This window comes from Acomys russatus, chromosome 6 (genome assembly GCF_903995435.1).
Source record: "Acomys russatus chromosome 6, mAcoRus1.1, whole genome shotgun sequence".
NCBI classification, from domain to species: Eukaryota; Metazoa; Chordata; class Mammalia; order Rodentia; family Muridae; genus Acomys; species Acomys russatus.
The window spans coordinates 77,677,915-77,700,343 of NC_067142.1; the positions used below are offsets into that span (position 1 = coordinate 77,677,915).

Sequence of the window (22,429 nt, forward strand, 5' to 3'; positions counted from 1 at the left end):
GTGTGTCTCAACCCAAAGAATCAGCAGACACTGGGAAATATTAATAAACAAAGTTTATGAACTATTATTACTACAAAGAACTTTAGCAACGGGGTTTATGATCCTTGAGTAAACTTTTAGTGTAACAGTCTTTGAGACACAGATGGAGCTGTAAACACACTAAACCAAGGCCATGGAAATACGTGATCTTAAAGCATTTCCACAGGAAATGTTCATACTTTATGATATTCTAAATCATTTAGCAATCATTACATATGCTACATGAACTAAACACAGGTATTCTTTATTGCACATTTCAAAGTTGGAAGGATGCGCTATAGCTTAAGAGGTGATTTTACTTACTTAGAAGGGAAAATATTTTTTATTTGGCTCAAAAATGCACACTGCCAAGGCAGCTTAGTACTAAAACTTTATAAAACCAACTTTTAGGTTTTAAAGCCAATGAAATCCTTTGCTTTAATGAATAATGCACTGTCCACTTCCTCTGACTCAGTGATAGAGGAAAAGTTAGGGGCTGGGTTTTGAAGCCTGTGAGCGGTCCTGGACATCGCCTGGAGAGGCAGGTGGAGCTTCCTCTCTTGGGCCTGAAGGTAGTGAGTCTCTTGCAGCAGTTGATGGCAGCCGGTAGTCCTGAGGACCATGCGCTGGAGGTGGTAATCGGGTGCCAGGACTAAAGAACTCTCTTGGACCAAGTGATCCCGGAGGTCTAAATGGTGTATGTCCTGGTAAAAATTCCCGAGGGTCAACAGGCAGGTCCTGCTTTCCAGGCAGAACACCTGGTGCATATTCTCTTACACCTATTGGTGGGCGCATGCCCGGAACTGGAACTGGAAAATAAGTCATAAATATCAAGCAACATATTTAATAGGAAATCATTCCAAGCAAAGTAACATATTTGTTAATTTCTCAGCCCTAGAAAATCAAGTGTGGCTCCCTGACTTAAGACAAGTGAGGCTTAGCAAATTTAAATTACAACTTGTGGCCACTAAGGTAAGGGCAAGTTTAAACATGGCTCTGGTTAATTCCAAGTTTTCTTAACACTCTGCAATTCTGCATCTCAGAACAGCTTCATTCAGAGTAACAGTCATGCCAAGAGGGTAGTTGTCAAATACAGTATCATTGCAACAAAGTTGGCAAAGGAAATGTTACTGCCTACCACTTGTCAACTGAAAGTTCATGTGCCGGACTATGTCAGGGAGCTAGACTCAAACTGATACACATCCACTAGGTTGCTGTTGTGTTGTCTGTAACACCTCTCTTTGTCTAGTCCCACTGAGAAGGGAGTGTTTAGCTTTCCCATCTATATGCTGTGCCAGTGGCTTATGCTTCTCTTATAAATGATATCAAACTTTCTATTATAGGACATATGTATCTGTGACCTACAGAATGTCATAGCATAAATCATCCATCTTTTCCATACATAATATGTAGCCACTGGTGTTCAGGTGCCCCTAAAGAGGGACCATTACTGGCTTTCCTAAATGACCCCTTTCCTTGCCTCGCCATGCCCAAGTCAGCTGAGGGAGATTAGATAGTGCCCACATATGCTCAGAAAGTTAAGGATAGGTTACAGCGTATGCTCAGTTTTGGCCTCAACCGGAAAGCTCTAAGATAGCAACTACTTTAGCGAGGAACAGTAAAGATAAATATGTTTTACATGTAAGAATACTATTCAGGACATCATACCAAATGGTGGAGGGAGTGGCCGAGGCCCAAAAGGCCCACAGAGCGGAGGAGGTGGTCCATAACGAATGGGTGGTGGCACAGGGCCTCCCAAGAAAGGTGGTACCCTTGGAAATGGAGGGGGCCCTTTGGGAGCCATGTTAACCTGCAGAAGAGAAGCAATTAAAGTTTGGAAATGCTTTCACATGACAAAGTGCCAAAACTAGTAAGCTGGCACCTGTCCAAAGAACAGTCAGTATAACACACCACCTCACCCCATGTTGCCAATGACAACTCAGAGAGGTTAGAAGGATGCTGTGAGCAGTGACTCAGGTTACTGCTTGTTATCTGCACAGGAAAGGGAAAAGTGAGAGGACTGTCAGCTTTGTAAGAAGTGACTGACATAGGTCAAGCCATACACATTGCCATCCGTATCAAAAGGAATACTCTCAAATCTCTCATCACTGTAACTCCACATGTACATATTAAGAATACAGGGAACATTGGATTGTAATGCATATAAAAGATTAAAATTTAAAAAAGAAACAGCTATAACTAGAATTTTAAAAACGGATACAGAGAACAGTGAAAATACATTTTCTACAGGAGCAGTAACAGCACCACTCAGGGCTCATGATGCCTTCGCTACATTAGCCACATTTTCAGATCTTTGAATCTGTGAGTGCAAGTGACCTGCCTTAAACATGAGTGAGCAAAGGCAAGAGGAGTTGAGCTGACTCTCTGGAGGTCATATTGTAAGAGGGCAAGCTGGAACTCAAACACCAGGCTGTACTCCAAGGCTCTGCCTGCACCCTACCCCAACCCCAGCCCTCCATAACTTAAGCCTCCAGTCTCCGAAGTCCTCTGGAAGGTGCTGGGACTCCTCCAGACTGGTCTTGGATAGAAAAGACTTCTCAAGAGATGTACATCCCTGGAATCCTGCACTGGAACGTCACAGTGACAGTGTTACGTACAGAATTAGGGAGACCAAGCTCCAGTAATGAGTGTCACTGGCTGGCAACACTGCACACTACAGGCAGGAATGTCCTTATTGTGGTAATGTAGTGCAGAGGGCTCAGCAACTACAACAGCCACATGTGTCTTGAGAGCACACATTTATGTGAACACTTAATAAGTATGGCCACTGCTCAGGACCATTATACAGGATGTTACACACATTTCTGTTTGTAAACAGTCTGATTTCATACATTCAAAACAGTTTGCCAGGTACACAAATGCAGGGGTTTTTCAGTAGCAGCTCTAAATGCATAATGACAATGAATCATATGGTTTAGCATTTATTTCACTCAGAGCTTTGAGCAGAACACAGCACACAGCATAGGTTTACTGATAATTTTTCACTATGTAAGAATAGCTACAGCAAATGACCTAAGCTGGTTAGTAATTTAACCATAACAGGAAAAAGGACAACCACCAACCACTCTAACTCAGTGACACTCCAGAACCAAGGAGCATGGGAGCGATGCTGTCACTCAACAAGGTGAACAAAATGAGTGGCATGCTTTGATAAGCTGCCTAAGGACACAGCAAGCAAAGCCAAAGGCCACTCCAACCCTCCATCTCTACACACTTACTGCTACTGGATGCTCAGCTAAAGGGGCCATGCTGGAAACTGGGGGGCCTTCAGGCTCTTGGGGAACAGTTTGCTTTTAAAGAGACAAACAGACATGTAAAGAGATGAGGCAGAGACCAGTAGAAAGTGCTCATCTGCCAGTACGCTGGAGAGCTTACCTTGCCCTCATCCATGGTCTTAGCAGGAGAGGAGCTCCTGGAGCCGCTGTTCACCGCGGGAGCTGGACCTGGGTCTGGGAGAGGCCAGAGAACAGACTTAGGCTCACCTGAGGTAAGCACTCTGAGAAGAGCCGCAGCCCAGCATGCGGGAGACTCAGAACCCACTCAGGCCCCTTACCAGAAGCAGACTGCTTCCCAGATGCCTCTGATGGCCACCGAGGGCGAGGTAAATATCTGTCCAACGACCCTTGAAAAGGAAGCAACACAGCCACTGACATGTTGTTTTTAGAGGGAATGAATAAGCCTGCTGTGGATGGGGCTCAACTCTTAACTACAAAACAGCACTACAAACAGAACCCTCCTAGGTAAGGTAGCACAGGCTACCTTGAGATTCCCTTTAATCTCAATATACGAGTCACAATCTATGCAGACTTCAAGTATTAAAACAAGAATTGCCTCATTTTTTGTAAGTCTATTTTTAAGTCATTTTCCTCTATTTTATATACATGGGTATTTTGCCTGCATGTATGTGTGTGTACCACATGAGTGCAGTACCCATGGAGGCCAGAACAGGGAGTCAGATCTGGGACTGGAGTTATAGGTTGCTGTGAGCTGCTGTGTGCGTGCTGAAACTTGAACTCAGATCCTCTGGAAGAGCAGCGAGTGCTCCAGCTCTAGGAATCACCTTAGTTTTAAAGATAAGCAACACACTTTATATTAAGAGTATTGGTGCTTCAAGCTAGAGATTTAACAGCACTGTACTGGCTGGCATTTTTCCAGTCTGACTTCTAATCTTCCTAAGTGTCACAGACACTTAGAGTAAGATGACATTTCATATTCACAGTTAAACTGTAAAGTACATCTTATTCTTAATCTTATTCTTAAAAAGCAATGCAGGGCCCTCTAGAATATAAGCCATTCTGTCTTGCATGGAGCTTACAGTGACCCATCTCTCTGCAACAACAGACTAAGACACGTTCTCTACTGGGAAGAACCCACGTCACGTGGGGCAGGAGTGCATCAGTGCTCACCAAATTCACTTCTAGGCACATCTCTTCGACTGAGTGTGGCAGAGAGAGGTCTCCCAGGTGGCTCTGCAGGTAGGGGAGGGGAACATTCTCCACCACTCACAGGGGATGGGTCAAAGGAGCCGTTCTGGCTCAGCACACCTGAAGACAGCAATGCCTCGTTACCACTCATGACAGCCCCGTTCCCTGCAGTAAGCCCAGGAGTCTTTCTAGGGCATCATACCTATTACAGAATAAAATTTAATTTACACACATTCCACACCAAAATCCTGCTGCCACATACAAATGCTCCCTACCTCGCCTGGGAGGGTTTTGTGCATTCGGTCTTCCTGGCAGTGGCGTTACAATCACAGGCTCATCCTGCCTCATTGCCATCTTTTGGGCCATTTCCAGTAATCTTAAATATTGAGAAAGAGTGGACTTGAAATGAAATAGCAATCAGTTCCTTATTAGATACCACCTAACATCAAACACTGCAAAAGCACTGAAAAACAGGTATCAACATTCCATACTTGTGCCGTAAGTTTGCAGCTTCTCTCTTCTCCTCTGCCAGGGCTCTCTCTGCAGCACGAGCTTTGAGCTATTGAAGAAAAAGGTGTTGTGATTCAGATGTGATAGGCTGTGTGCAAAATTTTTAAAAAGGGAAAGAATCCTCACCCAGTTATCATGAGCTTTCTTCTCCTGAACAGCAATCTGAAAAGACAACACATCAAATATACAGTCAAGGTTCTTTATAATGCCATTTTAACATATATTAACATATATCCAAAAGAAAAAAAGGAAGGAAGGAAGGAAGGAAGGAAACTGCAGCTAGTGTAGACCAATATAGTTTTTACCTGGTTTTTAAATGAGCGCTCTGTTTTCTGTAATTCTTCTTCCATTTCTTTAATTCGCAGCCTAAGAATTACCATTGGCATTACCAATTAAAGCACAACTTGATAAAATTTGCAACAATCTAACAATATTCCATTGACTTGGAATAGCTTACAGTATTAAAGATATCACCAGACATACAAAAACATGCTTTATATAGATTTACCCAAAGTACAGTATAATGAAAACAAATTAATTTTCCTATCATTTCATGGCTAGACATTCTTAGATTGTCACAGCTGGAGAGCTGGCTCAGAAGTTAAGAATGCTGCCTGCTCTTCCAAATGTCCTGAGTTCCAGTCCCAGCTCTCACATTCTTAGATCATCATTTCCCCAATAGTCTTCAATATAGTCTCACAACAGCCTGCTATGGATATTTGCTTCTACACAATGACACAACTCTTCTACTTTCTTCTAGCAATAGGAAATTAAACAGGCTAATGGCTACTGACTTATCAAATGGCATAACCACAGCAGTGGTTTCTGAAGTCACACAGCAAACTGCTTTCTTTAAAGAATGACACTAATACAGTAGTTCTCAGCCTGGGGTTTGTGAACCCTTTCACAAATATATTTATATTACAATTCATAACAGTAGCAAAATTACAGTTATGAAGAACGAAAATAATTTTATGGTTGGGGTCACCACAACATGAGGAGCTGCATTAAAGAGCTGCGGCATTAGGAAGGTGGAGGACCGCTGCTCTGACTGTAAAGTTCCTCCCCATCCTGCTGCCCTAGAGGCATCTGCACGAACAAAGGCCACCACAGTCCCATCGGTGTGCCAGCTAAATGAGTTTATGCTCACATTTTTCATTTGTTAAATCGTTTCCCTGTCAGTGAATGGAGTCATAGCCCCTCCTCACTTACATTTCTGTGCTATTTTCTTGTACCTAACACTTTTAAAAGAAGGCGCAGCTCCTGTGCAGAGCCTGAACTTACTTGTAAGTTTTCACTTCCTCCGCAGCCAAAACCACCTTTCCGTCTGCTGCCGATAGTCTCTGCTCTTTGTCTTGCCGCTCATACTCTTCTTGACTCAGTTTCCTAGATAACAGCCAGTGAAGTGACCGTCTTTCCTTCCAGCAGCCGGCTCTCTAGTTAACTGTCATTTCCTCTCCTCCTCTGTTATTTTTGTTTATTTTTCAAGACACGGTTTCTCTGTATAGCTCTGGCCGTCCTGGAACTCATTCTGTAGACCAGGCTGCCCTTGAACTCAGAAACCCACCTGTCTCTGCCTCCTGAGATTAAAGGCGTGCCAGGCTTCCTATTTTCCTCTTAACACTGACACATGAAATCATGCAAAAAATTTTAAAAATTCCTGACATCTAGGAAATCAAACTCTAACATCTTGGCAAGCCAGCTGCATTTTAAGTGTACCCCATAATTTCCTATGACAAGTAAACAACCACAGAAAGCAGTGTGCTCTGATAAGTCATACTATCAGTAATGACAGCTCCTTCCTGCCCTGTGGAAAGCTGCAATCTGACGCACTAAAGCAGGGAAAATACTTCTTTCTGCCCTGGAAAAGGAACTAATTACTTTTTTATCTTGTCCTGGAAAAACCGCTGTATAAACAGCCAGGTATGGAGATGTATGCTTGTAATGGGGGTTTGGGGGTAGGGCGGCAGGCAGATCCCTGAAGCTCATTGGCCAGCCAGGCTAATGGAATGGATGTTCTTCTCGTCAATAAAAAAAGGTATGTCTCAAAAAATAAAGGTGGACATTAAAGTAAGAAAAGATACCCAACTTTGACCTCTGACCTCTGCACAAACATACATAATCAAGTACATATAGTATGCACACAGACACAGAGCCAACACCTAACCACAAGTATACATGCAAAAAAAAAAAAAAAAAAAAAGAGGCAAGTTATACAAATAAAGCACAAAGAAAAACCCAAGTCTACTAATTATAAATAGAAAAAATATACATAAACGTCAGCAAAGGGGAAGCGGGTACAGCGAGGAGGGTAGCGGAGACCTACTTCTGCAGAGCCATCTCCTTCTCCTGGTAGAGTTCATTCAGGATCTCCACTTTCTGCCTCAGAGTTTTGCACTCATCTTCTAGCCCAGCTTTTGCAGTCTGCAGCGAGTTGCGCTCGTCGTCCAATTTCTTGATTTGGTCTGTAAGGGATAAAAAAGTTTTCTCCGTGCGGGGGCAGAAGCTTGCGAGACAGGGCTGTGGAGTCAATATGAGACACCAGGAGCATGAACGCAGGGACCTGGTTACCTCTCCAGGCAAACTTTAAACTGTTCCAATATACGGCAACTTCGTGTCCAGAAGAACCTACCTTCCAGGTTACACTTAGTGGACATCGATGCTCTTAGCTTAACTTGTAGAAGTTTTAGATCCTCTTCAACTATTGAGACTGCAGTTTGTGTCTAAAATTACAGAAGAAAGATCTAGTCTTAAAAGCGATCCATAGGAAGGACTCCCGGGTGCATTTGGGACTACAAATGGGCGGTACCCGAGAGATGTCCATCATTTGCTTAAGTCTACTCTTTATCTTCTCGCTTCTGTCACCTACAAGAGAAAAGGCTTCAGTTGCTTTTTAATGACATTTTCATGACTCCCCTCAAACAATGATCATATTCAGACAGTGGAATAAAAACACAAAACAACTAAGAGAACTGATTAGGAACTGAAACTTAGATGTACAAAGTTAAATATCAGTTTGTGCAATAAAAAATGTCATTCTTTCTCCAAGATAGAGTGCTTTAGCCTCTCAGGTCAGTTCCACCTGGACAAACATCTCCCTAAAGACATTCAGGCCTTTGTTCTCCCTTGAATCCGCTGCTAGGTATGATTCAAAGCACCCACAGTGCTAAAGAGCCCTGAACATTCAACTTGGGAAACATCCAGAGACAACTTTTTATCAGTTAGCATCTACCCTCTAGCAGCTGGCTATGCAACCCCAGCTTCTTATGCTGCAGTCTGAGCTGTGAGTCCAACCACTTACGCCTCTGAAAACAAGCTACAGGCCTTAAGACCCAGAGCTACTGAGACCACCTGCATAAAGATGAGACAGCCTCCCCTGTGCAGTTTTTAATACTTAGAGAGACAAGAGATGAAGGAACTCCACTGTGCACTACTTATTCTCAATGAATAAAAAAAAATGTCAGTGTTCAGCTGGACACGGTGGCACATGCCTGTGATCCCAGTACTCAGGGAGGCAGAGGCAGGCAGATCTCTGTGAGTTCAAGGCCAGCTTGGTCTACTGCATGAGTTCCAGGACAGCCAGACTACACAGAGAAACCCTGTCTCAAAAAACCATTTTTTAAAAAAGTCAGTGTTCTTTGCATGGCTACACTACACCTGAGTAACCCACCTGGCTCAACACAGACATACACAGCTACAAGTCCATCAGTGTGAGCCCACAGCCCTAACTTATCCTAGCTGAAAAGTAGCCTCAGTAAATGGAAACTGAAGAGGGTAAAAATAGGCCCAACCTCCCTGAGACAGACCTTACCTCCCACTTCTCCATTGGCCAGCTCATCTGACTCATTTCCTTCTTTATTTGGATCCTCAGGTGCAAGCTCACATTCTAACCGATTCAGCTGTGTAATGCAATTAGTCAAAGCCTAGAAAAGGAGCAAATGGGTGTAGAAGCCTCTTGACTGTAAATGGAACTCACGGGATTAGTGTGTACTCGTGAGAATAAACTTACACTAATGTTGTCGTCCTTGTGAGTAAGAGCTACTTCTAAGTCGGCCTGGGACTTCTCAAATGCCTTGATCTTTTCAGTGAGCTCAGCGTGGGATCTACTCCATTCTTCAATCTGCTGCTGCATCTGAGAAGTCAAAACGGATGAATCCTTATGGGGCAGAGGTGTACAGGAGACACCTGACCTGTGTGAGGTGGGGTAGGGGGCAAGGAGCTTCTCCTTGGCTTATCACTAGGAGCTAAAATCTCAGTTAAAGAAAGAGGGAGAATGATTCTAACCCTCAGAGCTTGAGGGAAGAACATCGGTATGGCAAGAAGGTTGACCCCAACTGTTTCAGCCTTCAGAAAACTGTTGCTAATTCAACTTACTTCCAGTATGAACGGGGAGGCACACCTCACAGACTCCTCAATCCAGATTCTGGCCATATAACCTTCTCTTAGTCAGTAAAGAAAGAGTTACTCAAAAGTGCTTATAAAATGTTTAATTCTTGGCTATAAAAACCCTAACTACTGTTTTGAAGCTACTCAAGTTAACAACTGACTGGCATTAATAAGATACAGAGTAAACAGCCTGCGCTCCAGTTAAGTGTGCACAGACATCATCGGCTCAGTCCGGGAAGCACAGTTCACACTTCCCAGCACCCAGCCTGAGCGCAGCCTCTCCTCACAACAGGTCTGAGGGAAGACCACTGGCAGGAAGTGCCTCACTTCTTACATGTAACCTGCCTCACCTGCTTTTCCTTCTTCTTAAGCTTGGCATTTTCTTCTTGAACCCGATGGCATTCAAATTTTACACTCTCTTCACTGAGCTTGGCTTCGTTAAGGGCAATTTGAACCTAATGCAAAACATTCCCAATTAGTAAATTAATCCAAAGGGAAAAGTTATCTTTTCTCACCCAAACATCATTTCGGTTTCATCTTTTACAGGGTTTAGCACACCTCCAACTTTTGCTCAAGCAGACTAAGACGGTGCTGTTTCTTGTGTAGGACAGACAGGCAAACTCACCTCTGAAAGTTCTGATGCATTCATCGAAATGACATCTTTCAACTTCTCAACAGACTTCTTGTTTTCCACTATCTGACCCAGGAAAGCACAACACAAAGCCTCAGGTCTCAGCAGCATCACTAGTGTACACACACGCTGACTTCATTTGTTCTCTACCTGTGATAAACTCTGCCCGAAAGCAACTTGGGGAGGAAAGGGTTTATTTTCTGCTTACAGCTGACAGACCATCATCTAAGAAGTCAGGACAGCAACCTGGAGGCCACAGAGGAATACTTCTTACTGGCTTGCTCCCCATGGCTTACTCAGCCCACTTTCTTGTAGTTGGTAGGACCACCAGCCCAGAGGCAGCACTGCCCACAGGGAACTGAGCCTTCCCACATGAGTCACCAACTAATACAGTGCACCACAGGCTTTCCCACAGCCAATCCAGTCAGGGCATTTTTTTTTTTTCAACTGAACTTCATTCTGTGTTAAGTTGACATAACAGTAACTAACACACACGCTAAAGGAAGAGACACTAATCAACATATCCTATAACAGCTGATGGTTTTGGTAAAAGTAAGGGATCCAGTTTTGGCCTAAGGGAGGGAAAAATCAATGTAATAATAATCCAACCTTAGGTATGACATAATGTAACAGATGACCGCATAACAAGGTGAAAGAAAATAAAAAATCTTTCAAGTAAGCCAATTCAAATTGATGTCATGGTTGTGTTCCATCCCCAACTCCTCCTAGTGGTAGGGGAAAACTAAAAAAAAAAAATTCTTTGCCTAGCTACGCCTGCTAATGTAGACTAATTTAGTAGGCTGAGGCGAAAGGATCATGAGTTCAAGACCTATCTTGGCTACAGACAGAGTTCAAAGCCAGCATGGGCAACTTAGTGGAGATTGTCTCTTAAAATTAAAAAGCAGAAAAGGGATAGTGCTAGAGCTCAGTGTTAGAACACCCACTTACCCTGGGTGAGACACTAGGGTCAAAATCCCAGAGTACGGAGAGGGGGGGTAGGGTGGCCTAGAGGGTGGGAGTGGGGGGGTAACCCATTGCCTAAATAGAAAACAGTAGAATTTGGAGGAAAATAGACAAATCTCATACAAAAGAATTCCAAAAATGTATGAAGACACCAGCTCCTCAAGGGGATGGAGAATATAATTCTTGCCTCTAACTGGGAGCCATGCACAATGATTTCTAAAGAAGACAGTAAACAGAGAGCAGAAAAGAATAATTTAACATCAGAGAAATGTGGGGAGCACGTCCTCAGCTGAGGGATAGCTCGGCTGGGGTAGGATATAGTGTGAAGCCTCTATATTTTCTTTGTACCTGTTATATAAAACTGAAATAAGTTTACTGAAAAGAAAATTTGAAAAAAAAGATCTAAGGACCATTTTAGTAAGGCTAGAATTCATAGCTGGTGTACCTGTTCGGAGGGCAGGACCAAACCATCTGACAGTTATTCAGTGTTTAGAACAAAAATCCTCTTCCTGTGCCCATAAGAGTAACCCGCTGGGTTACAAGTTAAAATGCTATAAGACAGCCACAGCAGGGCACCCTTCCCTGGGTCCACTTTCACTTCCATTAACAGCACGGGGAGCAGCTCACGTAGCCTCCGTCACACGGGCAGTGAGCAGCCAGCCTTACCACGTCCTGCTGCCTGCTGTTCTGCTCTCTTTCAGACTCTAACTCGAGACGGAGACTTTTGGCTTTGTCGGCCAGAGTTTCATTCGTTTCTTCAAGTACCTTGATTTTATCCTTAACAAAAGACAAACAAAAAAAAGATACTAAGGTTAGTAAGAACCACTCGTTCCGTTTACTTTCACTTTTAGAATGCAGTTCCTCCCCAGAGAGATTTTACCTTATATTTAATAGCTTCATCAGTGAGAACAATATTTTGTTTCTTGGTCTCTTGAACATATTTCTTTGACTCTTTGATCTATGTAAAACAAGATATTTAGGATTATGTTACAACTTGGAATTAAATACAAATGATAGTGTTACCAAAGTCTTTTCCAAGTGGGCAACCTCCTACAGACACGGACTGCTGACATCTTGGATGGCTCACAGGAAATGATGAAATGAAATATGAATCTTTTGAAAATCCTAAGTGGAATGTTAAGACATAAATATTCAAACTGGAGTCGGGAGAGTAAGCTAAAAGAATAATTATACCTTTTGTTCATAGTTTGTCAATTTTTGCATAAGTTCTGCATTTTCTTTCTTGATATTCTTCAACTTTTCAGAAATTTGCTTCTCAGAAACTAAAAAGAAGGGAAATCTGTAAGTTTGTGAGCCCAAGGTGAAGCCAAAAGCCCTAGTGTGTTGCCAGGAGCTAGGAGAGGGGAGCCATGCTTTGCATGACCACTCTGCCCTTAAAGGCCGTCTGTAGTAAGGACAACAAGGGTGTAAGGATAGCAAACCCTAAAAAGGACAGTATGCAGACTTTACATTTTAGAAATACAAAATGTAAGCAAATGCTGTAACGATCCCATTTCAGAAGATGGGATTCCTTCAAATGTCATCTGCAAAGAGGGACTGAGGAATAGAAAGGGCCAGCTCAGTGCACCGCCCTGCATGTCATCTACTCAGATATGGGTTTAATGTGTATTCATATGTATTTGTCACATATAAGAAATTTGCACTGCATCAACATTCAAAGTTGATCTGCCTGTTAACTAACGTTGCTCTGCCCACTCCCTCTGCTTGCTGCTCTCTGTTGCCTAGCTCAGTTGGCATCATCACTGTTCTATCAGTCAAGCTGGTGGCCTACAGACAGGAAACTTTCTAGGAATTAATGAAGCAATCAGACATTGGAAGTCATGGTATCTATGTCTAGCTTACAGGAAACTCACTTCAAACCCCAATGCACAGGGTTGATAATAGGGGGAAATGACCCTAAAGATTTACCTTGATATACTCTACTCTTTACCTAGAAGAAAAGAAAAACAAAAAATTAAGTGTCAAACACATAATTAGCATATTGTTCCTAATACAGGAGAAAAAAACAAACAAATGAGAATTCAGTAACAACTTGGTTCAGGATAATAGATCTATTGTATTAAAAAATAAGGAAAGGTTGAGCTGGCAAATTGGCTCAACAGGCAAAGGTGCTTGTCACTAACCTGACATTCTGAATTCCATCCCAGGACCCACATGGTGCAAAGAGAGAAAATGCAAGTTGTGCTCTGATCTGCCCACATGTACCATGGCTCAAATGCATGCAAATAAATAGTAAATGTAATCTTGAAAAATTGAAAAAGACAAGGTAAAAGGTATTTCAAATGTAATTGGTACTAACACTTCATAAAAAGCTCAGTAGATTTAAAAAACACTAAGACGTGTATCTTGTTTTGCAGCTAGAAGTATGTCTATTAAAAGATATGAGCGCCGATGCTTAATAACACAAGTGGCTACTTGCTTAGTAATAAACACATCAATGTTTTGTTTACTTGCTGTCATCTGACAACTCTGAATAGCTTAAGCCTAAAAATGAATGTTTGGAAAGATGTCAAAGAAATAAAATTAAAGGGAAAATTTTTGTCTTTAGATATGCATCTTTCACTCACCAGAAAATATCCTAGAACTCCTATTCAAATTGTCTTCCTGCTGAATTTAGAAAAAATCTGTTGGGATTGGGGCAGTGAATAAAGCACTTGCCATGAAAGTGTGAGGACCCGAGTTCAGATCCCCAGAGTCTATGGGGATGGTAGTATTTATTTCTAATCCCAGCGCTCCTACGGTGAGATGGAAGGTGTCAACAGGAGACTCCCAGAATCCTGGAAGCCAGCAGCCTGCCATATATGCTGATGAACAAAGTAAAAAGAGGAAGGCTAAGTCTGACACCAGGGGTTGACCTTTGACCTCCGCACATGCACACTCACACACATCCATGGTCACAAACCCCATGGACGTACACAAAAACTAAAAACAAATTAGGAATCTGATGGAGTACGTCATCTGACTCCAAGATTACTAACAGTGGTGCATAGTACTATCCTAAAAAGGACTCCATTTCCAGAGGAGACACACAAGATAGCTGACAGAGCAAACCATTCTTCCCATGAAGAGAGCAATGACTTCTAGGGCAATAAAGTTGAGGCAGTAACTGGTACAGAAAGAGTTGCTAAATTTATTTATTTTCTTGTGAAATATGGTCTCACTCTGTAGCTCAGGCTAGTCTGGAACTCTCTATGTAGACCAGGATAGCCTTGTAGTCACCTGCCTCTGCCTCTCAAGTACTGGGGTTATAGGTTTATGCCATAACACCTAGCCCAAATTTTCCTTTTTTAAAAACTACATTTATTTGTTTGTGTGTTATGTATAGGGGTATGCACATGCCAGGGCATACATATGTACATATGGAGGTCAGAAAACAACTTGTGGAAGTTGGTTCTTGCCTTCAACCATACGGGGTCCTGGGATCATACTGAGGTTGTTAAGTCTTGGATGCAGGCACCTTTACCCACTGAGCCATCTTCCTGACCCAATAAATTACTTTCTGACTCAAAATATATTTCTCCTTTCAGGAGCTAGAGAGATGTCTCTGTGGTTAAGAGCACTGGCTGCTCTTCCAGAAGTCCCATATTCAGTTCCCAGCACCCACATGGAAGCTCACAGCTCTCTGTGACTCCATTTACAAGGGATCTGGCACCCTCACAACTATGCACATAAAATAAAATTAAATAATTTATTAAAAAACAAAAATCAAAATATTTTCTCCTTTCAAATGCTACTATTAATTTTTTTTTAGATATATTTACTGTATATGCTTCAGTGTTTTATATGCATAAGTATGTGTACCTCACGCATGTCTAGTGGCTCTGGAAGCTGCAAGTGGGCATTGGCTCCTCTGGAATCATAGATGCTGTGTGCCTCCAAGTGAGTGCTAGGAATCAAGCCTGGGTCCTCTGCAAGAGCCACAGTACTAAACCATGGCGCTGTCATCACCTCAGCCCCTCAAATGTTACTATTGTCTAGGTGGAACATCAGTCTTGATCAACATGAAACACGTTGTAAGAAAATGCATTCAGTGGCTGGAGAGATGGCTCAGCACTTAGAAGAGGATCTGGGGTCAATGCCCAGCACCAACGTGCAGGTCAAAACTGTCTGGAACTCCAGCCCAAGACAAAACAAACAAAAACCTTCCAACATAGGGAAATGAATGACTTCCTCTAATGCTATAGCCTTGCCGATCAAACAATACGTTTCACTTGTCCCATTTCATCCAAACTAATAAGAACAGGTAAGTGGAAGAAGCAAAACCCAGGCATACCAGGAAAAGGACCAAGATTCCAAAACTGTGTATATCTGAAACACAAATTCTGCTCAGAAATAAACAAAACAACAACAACAACAACAAAAACCAAAAGGAATTAAATGTAATAACGTGTCTTTGGATACCATATAACCTGTAACTCCAAATGAAAAGAATATTTTTGGATCACCATAGCATATGATCAAATCAGAAAAGCTGGGAAACATGAATAAAGAAGACAACTAAGGCTTGAGAGATGGCTGTAAGATGCAGGGCACCTGCTTCTCCTGCAGAGGACGGAGTCTGGTTCCCAGCACTCGTGTTGGGAGGTCCTCAACCACCTGAAACTCCAGCTGCAGTGGGTCTGACACACTCTCCTGGATCCCTCCGCCGTCCACATTCACATGCACACACACACACATGCATATACATGCAATACATAATGAAAAGAGGCGGAAATGCCCTCATCTGCTAGCTGTGTGTGTGCCACTGTGCAGCACTATTTTGCAGGGTGTATGCGTGCATTTGTGATATGTGCAGTTTGATATCACTTTCAAGTCGCTGTTTGTGACTCATTCCTCTTCACACTAAGTCACAAGCTGCATCCCCGTGTCTGCAATCATCAACTATCCCACTATATGAATATATATATATTAGGTTGTTGCAAGTTCCCACCCCAATAAATACTCTTCTGGGGCTGGCAAGCCCACGTTAGCAGGTAAGGAGCCTGCTGCCGGATGATAGCCTTGTGACGACGGGTTCAACCCCTGGAACCCATGTAAAGGTAGAACGTTATGGCATGGTCTGCTAACTCCCAATGGTACGAGATGAGAACCAGTTCCACAAAACTGTACTCTGACCTCCACACACTGTCCATGGCATGTGTGCAGGTGCACATGCAGAAGATACGCACATGCAGAAGATACGCACACACACACACACACACACACTGCTAATAACTAACTAAAAATAAAGACTGTCTCGTTGAACATTCTTGTATAAGATCTTTAATGTACGATTGATAAGTTATTTCTTTCAGATATATTACTAGACAAGACATCATACTATCTAAGAGGATATAACTATTATCCATCCTACCCCATTTTTAAAGTGTCTGATACATATTATTAAATTACTTTTAGGATGGCTTTAAGAATGCCCAGTTCTACTTATAGTGTACATATCTCTACCCAATGGTATAGCCTTTTTTTTTTTAAATCAAAGTTTCTCTAACAAAATTTAAAATGTTATCTTATTCTCTTAAGTCTTTATCAATACAAAGATTGATTACACTAAATTATTTGACAAAATTAGATAGAATTATAACCACTAATTTGCATTCATGTTAGTAATTAAAAATAAATAAGTAAAAGGGCCAGTGATTACAAAATATTTCATGTACTATTGGGTCCAATGATAAGATAACTTAATTTACTTACAACAAGAATAGATGTCCAGGAGAAAACTGCAAATGAAACAATTCCCAAAACCGCAGTTACGATCACAGGCTGCCACGGTAGTCCATAAAAGTCAGGGCCAGGCTGAACGGTATCAGGCAATGTGGCAATTAGCTAAAATGGACACATTAGAAATGAAAAACCTTGAAAAATCTTACAATAAAACATTCACAAAGAATCCTCATAGAAACTCTAATCCAGTCTCCATCAGGTAAGCACTCCCAGACATCTTCACAAACTCCTACTTAAGAAATACAGGGTATGTCAGTCTCATGTTTCTTTGACTTATAATGGTCTCAGGCAGAGAGTCTAAACACCTTTAAATTGGGCATATATTTCCAGTTTCTTTCTTCTCTTTCTTTCTTTTTCTTTTCTTTCCTTTTTTTCCCCCATTTTTCAGAACGGGGTTTCTCTATTACACAGAGCCCTGGCTGTCCTGGACTCTCTTTGTAGAGCAGAGCACCTGCCTCTGCCTACTGAGCCCTGGGATTAAAGGCATGTGCCACCACTGCCCGATATATTTCCAGTTTCTAATAGGCTCTGCCATATTGTGTCAGAAATTCCCTGGATCATACTTTGGCTAATTTGAATTTTATTACTTTAAAAAAACACAACATAAAAGCTCTAAATATATAAGTAATCAACTTCTGTGGGGTGCAAATAAATTCACTGTGATAATGTATTATTCTCCTACTGTTTTAAGTATTGGCTCCATTCTTACATGAACAATGACAAGTGTTGAGTAAGTTCAGACAGCTCTTAATAACCGGTTTAGAGGTCAGCCTCTCAAACGTCATCTACAAGACTCAGAGCCTTAGCTCTAAACGTTTCCTCAAAGGCAGTAAGTATTATTATGCACCTGCCCACTCCACACTTTCACTGCCTACAAATTATAATACTGGCCCCACCCCCAACAGTGCCCCAAGGAAGGGACTCCAACCCATAACACAGTGCCTGTCACTTTGGCAGTGCTGTGTGAAAACTCAGCGAGCAACTGACACAGCAGCGTCCCACACCTCTGCCCAGCACTGCTCCACCCGCCTCCCTGGAAGTGGGGACAGTCACCTCCAGGAGCTTGGCTATGAGGGCTGCGTAGAGCACCGACAGGGGGCCCAGCAGCTCGGGGTCCCCCGGGGAGGCAGTGACAGCAGGCACAGTGGCAGGCACTGAGTCCATCGCGTGCGGGCAGCTGCACCGAGGCGACGCTTCCTGCGGACAGCACCGAGCCGACTTTCACCGCTTCCGCCTCGCGAGGGGACCGGCTCAGGGGGGCGGACACTGGGAAAGAACTTCGCCTTCCCGGGCCAGCCGCGGCACCTTCCGCACTAGGCCTCCGGTAGAACACGTCATCAGACGCCGACGACGTCAGCGCACCCAGGAAGCAGGGGTGAGGGGGCGGGACTAGTGCGGAGACTAGTCCACGCGACAGGGAAGGGTACGGAGGTGACTGGAAGAGTCCAAGTGAGGGAGGCGGCTGGGGAGGGGAGAGAAGCGCAGAGATGAAGCCGGAGAAAGTAGAGGAGGAAGGGAGTATAAACACATAGAGCTGGGCGGAAGAGTCCATTGAGGAAGGAGGAGGGGCTGGACCGCAAACTGATCCAGTGAAGCACACTCCAGATGAAGGAAGTGCACCTGCTCCAAAGACGTGGGGTCAACAGGGCACAAGAGCTGTCAAGATGGGGATTATGGGTGGAGCCTGGGAAAAGAGAAAGCCAGGGCTGGCCAGAACTGGACCTGTCGTGAGGTGCTAAGACACAGACAGGACGGTTCTAGAAGCCCAATCAACACCAGGTATCTCCGGATCCCCTCTGAAGGGTCATGGATCAGACTGACTTCTGGGTAAGGCCTTCCTTCCTGCCCCCCCACCCCAGTCCTCTTCGGGTTAGCCTCCTGACCACTACTTGCCTACAAACACCTTTATGGAGGAATCCCGTTATTACCAGTTCTGCCCCCAAATCCTCTTTTTGGGGTCTCTCCTTTTAAGGTTATGCACGTTGTGGAAATGGACACGGGTAATAAATAGCCTGGGAATAAAGTTCTTAAAGTTGAAGGCAATGGGATATTTAATTGGGGGCGGGGTAGGGGAGGCGGAGGAACATTCCTAAATGTGAGGTCCTGAGTTGCAGAAGACCAACCAAACAAGAAAAGGCCATGAAAGAACAGTGGAAGAATATAGTGAGGGAAGGCAGGCTCAGTTCTAACCCGAGGATATTGACCATAGAACAGAAAAGAAAACCCAGAAATCTCCCCACACAGGAGGCTGAGGGTTGAAGCCGGAAGACTGCTGTGGTTTTGTGACTGATGTGGGCTACATCAGGGGTTTACTGGCCTACAAAGGCCCTAGCATAGCCAATGAAAAGAAATAAGGAGCAGGACGGATGCCTCAGCTCTAGGAACTCAAACTGCTCTGGAGGATGACTGGGTTAGGTTCCCAGTCTCTGCTGGGGTAGCTGACACTGCCTTGTAACTCCAGCTCCAGGGGACACAAGCCCCCCTTCTTACCTCCACACACAACTGCAATGATATGCATATATCCCCACCTAGACACACACAGACACATTTAAAAAAAAAAAAATTAGGGGCTGGAGAGATGGCTCAATGGTTAGCTCAGTTAAGAACACTGGCTGCTCTTTCAGAGGACCTGGGATTCAATCCCCACCATGCGAATGGTGGCTGCACAAGTGTCAGGAACTTCAGTCCCAGGGGATCCGATGCCCTCTTCTGGCCTCCATGCACACCAGTCGTATGCATAGTGCACAGCAGTCATTTGCATAGTGCACAGGCATACATGAGGTATACAGACACACATGCAGGAAAACAAACAAAAACCCCTATATACATAAAATTAAAAAAAAAATAAATAGAAAGAAAATAAGATAGGAGTGGTGGCCCACACTTGCAAACCTGGCACTTAGGAAGTCAAGGGAGTTAGATGGCTACAGCTTCAGGGGTAGCCTGTGCTACAGAAGTGACTTTCAGGCCATATAGGCCACAGAGTAAAACCCTGTCTCAAAACACCAACATCAATAGCAATTGTATTTGGTGCTAGGATATGGTTTCCAAAGTACATTAAACAGACAAGATGGGAAAGTAAGAATACTGACCACTGGGAACAGGATTAAGAACTAAATATATTTAAGGCATGGACAGCTAACTCTTAGGAAAAAAATCGGCAAAGTAGCTGGCCTAAGATTCATCTTTCACAAACAGTCTACAGACCTGGGCCTGTCTCAAGCACTTTTTTTTGGGGGGGGGGGTGTGTTTTGAGACAGGGTTTCTCTGTGTAGCCTTGACTATCCTGGATTTGCTTTGTAGACCAGACTGGTCCCGAACTCACAGCGATCCGTCTGCCTCTGCCTCCCAAGTGCTGGGATTAAAGGCCTGCGCCACCACGCCTGACTTCACTTTTCATTTCTATATGGCAGATGCTTTCAGAGCTCCTTCGAGGTTTGAAAATGATTGCTGCATTGTTGCTTTCTAATGTTGATCACCTAGTTAGTCGCTCTGCTTTTATTTGAAAATTTCCACATCAGAATATTAAAAAGCTGGGCATGGTGGCTCACACCTTTAATCCCAGTACTCAGGAGGCAGAGCCAGACAGATCTTTTTGAGTTTGAAGCCAGCCTGGTCTCTATGGCGAGCTCTAGGACAACCAGGACTATGTAGAGATACCTTGTCTCAAAGAAACAACAACAACAACAAAACAAAGGCTAAAAATTTAAAACAGGGTACAGCTTCTGTTGGCATAGTGTTCTTGTGGACTGTGTACAGTTTACCTTTGTTCATTCAAATGCTGGTTTCTCTACCCCGCTATCTGGTTTCAATCAGGACATTGTATTGTGATATTTATCCTAAGTATCTCCTGTCTCAAGCTTGTGTAAACATGTCACCATTTGTTCTCTGTATTGCTATAAAAACCAACTAGCCAATGTTGAGCGATAATGGAGAATAGGATGGACATCCTGGGGAGTGAGAAGAGGAGAAAGAGCAGGAAGGACAGGAGGGATGCAAATGGAGAGGACCAAGAAACACTAGGGGAAGTGAGCTGGGCCTCGGATCTGAGTAAAGGGAAAGTATAATGTGGGAAATCTGAATAGGAGGAAGCTACCCTAGCTTGGAGGTTTAGGATGGAGTGGTTACTGTGCAGCATTGTGCTCCAGGTTAATTAAATAGATCCTAGTCTCTCTGGGTGGATATTGGGATATAAAGCTGCTGAGAGAGTAACTGCTGATTCATTAAAATTATAAATCAATACTAAATACCAATAATATTTCAACAAGCTTCACATATTCAAAGAATTACTGTATAGAAAAGGAATTACGTCTCACAGAGTTTCATATAGAAAGAAATTTTGTCAAGATAAAAAATGACTTAGCCACAGAAAAACATGTGGCCCTGAAAGCCAGGTAATTCACACTAAAAATTAATGATGCACGCAGGACAGAAGATCCAACTAGAGATGCTCATATTAAGCGGATTCAGCCAGTCTCAGAAAGACAAATATGTTTTTTTAATCATTTACAGTTCCTAAAGTTTAAATAGATACATGAAAGCATGCATGTATATATGACGTGAGAATAGAAGTAGGCGTGTCCAGGAGACTAAAGGGATGAGAAAGGGTAAGCGTAGTGGTGATGGGGAGATGTTGAGTACATAGTATTTGTATAAAATTTTGAAAATAAATAAAATTAAAAGAATTGCTAATGATAATTACTAATTAATTACTAAGAATTACTAATCACCACAAGCCTCAGAATGAAATGGCAGGAAGTCACTGTAACTAGTGGGTCACAGGGCAGTCAGCTTCCAAAGTCCCTTCTAAGTAAGACTCCAGGTATCAGCCAGCAGCTGACCGTGAAGCTCACCTGTGCTGATGCAGTTCCCCTGATCGGAACAAACTCATCAAGTAGCCATGCTCCTGCCTCAGTTTTCACATGGAATCCTCGCCTCACAAGCCTTTCAAAAGTCAGGACTATGCTTGGCCCATATTCAAATCTTTTTTTATTATATTTGTTTATTTGTTGGTCTTTATGCATGGCATGGCATGGGGCACATGTGGAGGGCAGAAGATAACTTGCAGGAACTGGTTCTCTCCTTCTACAACGTGGGATGTGTCACTGAACTCAGGGAGTCAGACGTGACAGCAAGTGTCTTTACCTGCTGAGCTATTTTGCTGGCCCCCATATTAGCATCTTTGATTCCTAGCAGATGCCTTGTGCACACTGAGCCATTAAAATCCTTTCTGGAGCATGCCGTTAAAGCCAGAATCTTTAGCACCGTGTCCCTTCTTGCCTTTTATGACCGTGTCTCCTCTGTCACCCTACAAGTGTACGCCATATCCTGTATCATATCTGTGTCTAACTCAGACCAAAAGGAGTCCTGTACATACCTAAAAATGTGAGGAAGACAGGCTTCCTCCCACATCCAACCACTGACTCCTTGTGATGCTCAGAGGCTCCTCTTGAGTTGGCTCAGCCACTGGAAGCATCCTAACTGTAAGAGCTCAGAGCTATCACCCCTTTGCCAGACAGCTGCCACCAGCATGAGCAACCATGAAGAAAACTGAAGATGGATTACTCTGTCCATCTTCTCACCCAGGCAGCTTCTCCTCTCAGTTAGCTGGGTATTCTGACCATACATAAAAATCAGGAGTGGGAGGAAATCCCATAAAATGCCAGGTACCTCCCCAGACACTTTACACTGTCAGCTCACTTGGTTGTTGCAGCAAGGAGTTTTTATTTGT

The 22,429-nt window shown here is 43.2% G+C and overlaps 1 protein-coding gene across 1 annotated transcript in view; it reads right to left on the reverse strand.

Moving 5' to 3' along the window:
* The window catches only part of Mia3 (MIA SH3 domain ER export factor 3), a 40,507-nt gene continuing 18,078 nt past the window's right edge, over nucleotides 1-22,429 (reverse strand). The window contains exons 8-29 of the mRNA XM_051148066.1: nucleotides 16,669-16,800; nucleotides 12,883-12,904; nucleotides 12,148-12,236; nucleotides 11,834-11,911; nucleotides 11,620-11,730; nucleotides 9,985-10,056; nucleotides 9,710-9,814; nucleotides 8,983-9,105; nucleotides 8,785-8,896; nucleotides 7,783-7,838; nucleotides 7,606-7,696; nucleotides 7,300-7,438; nucleotides 6,258-6,359; nucleotides 5,279-5,339; nucleotides 5,100-5,135; nucleotides 4,955-5,022; nucleotides 4,739-4,839; nucleotides 4,446-4,583; nucleotides 3,593-3,661; nucleotides 3,415-3,488; nucleotides 1,687-1,828; nucleotides 1-827 (exon numbers count right to left, since the gene is read on the reverse strand). Of these exons, the coding sequence (XP_051004023.1) occupies nucleotides 508-827; nucleotides 1,687-1,828; nucleotides 3,415-3,488; nucleotides 3,593-3,661; nucleotides 4,446-4,583; nucleotides 4,739-4,839; nucleotides 4,955-5,022; nucleotides 5,100-5,135; nucleotides 5,279-5,339; nucleotides 6,258-6,359; nucleotides 7,300-7,438; nucleotides 7,606-7,696; nucleotides 7,783-7,838; nucleotides 8,785-8,896; nucleotides 8,983-9,105; nucleotides 9,710-9,814; nucleotides 9,985-10,056; nucleotides 11,620-11,730; nucleotides 11,834-11,911; nucleotides 12,148-12,236; nucleotides 12,883-12,904; nucleotides 16,669-16,800 (2,241 nt within the window). The 3' untranslated portion in view covers nucleotides 1-507. The remainder of the gene's footprint in view (nucleotides 828-1,686; nucleotides 1,829-3,414; nucleotides 3,489-3,592; nucleotides 3,662-4,445; nucleotides 4,584-4,738; nucleotides 4,840-4,954; nucleotides 5,023-5,099; nucleotides 5,136-5,278; nucleotides 5,340-6,257; nucleotides 6,360-7,299; nucleotides 7,439-7,605; nucleotides 7,697-7,782; nucleotides 7,839-8,784; nucleotides 8,897-8,982; nucleotides 9,106-9,709; nucleotides 9,815-9,984; nucleotides 10,057-11,619; nucleotides 11,731-11,833; nucleotides 11,912-12,147; nucleotides 12,237-12,882; nucleotides 12,905-16,668; nucleotides 16,801-22,429) is intronic.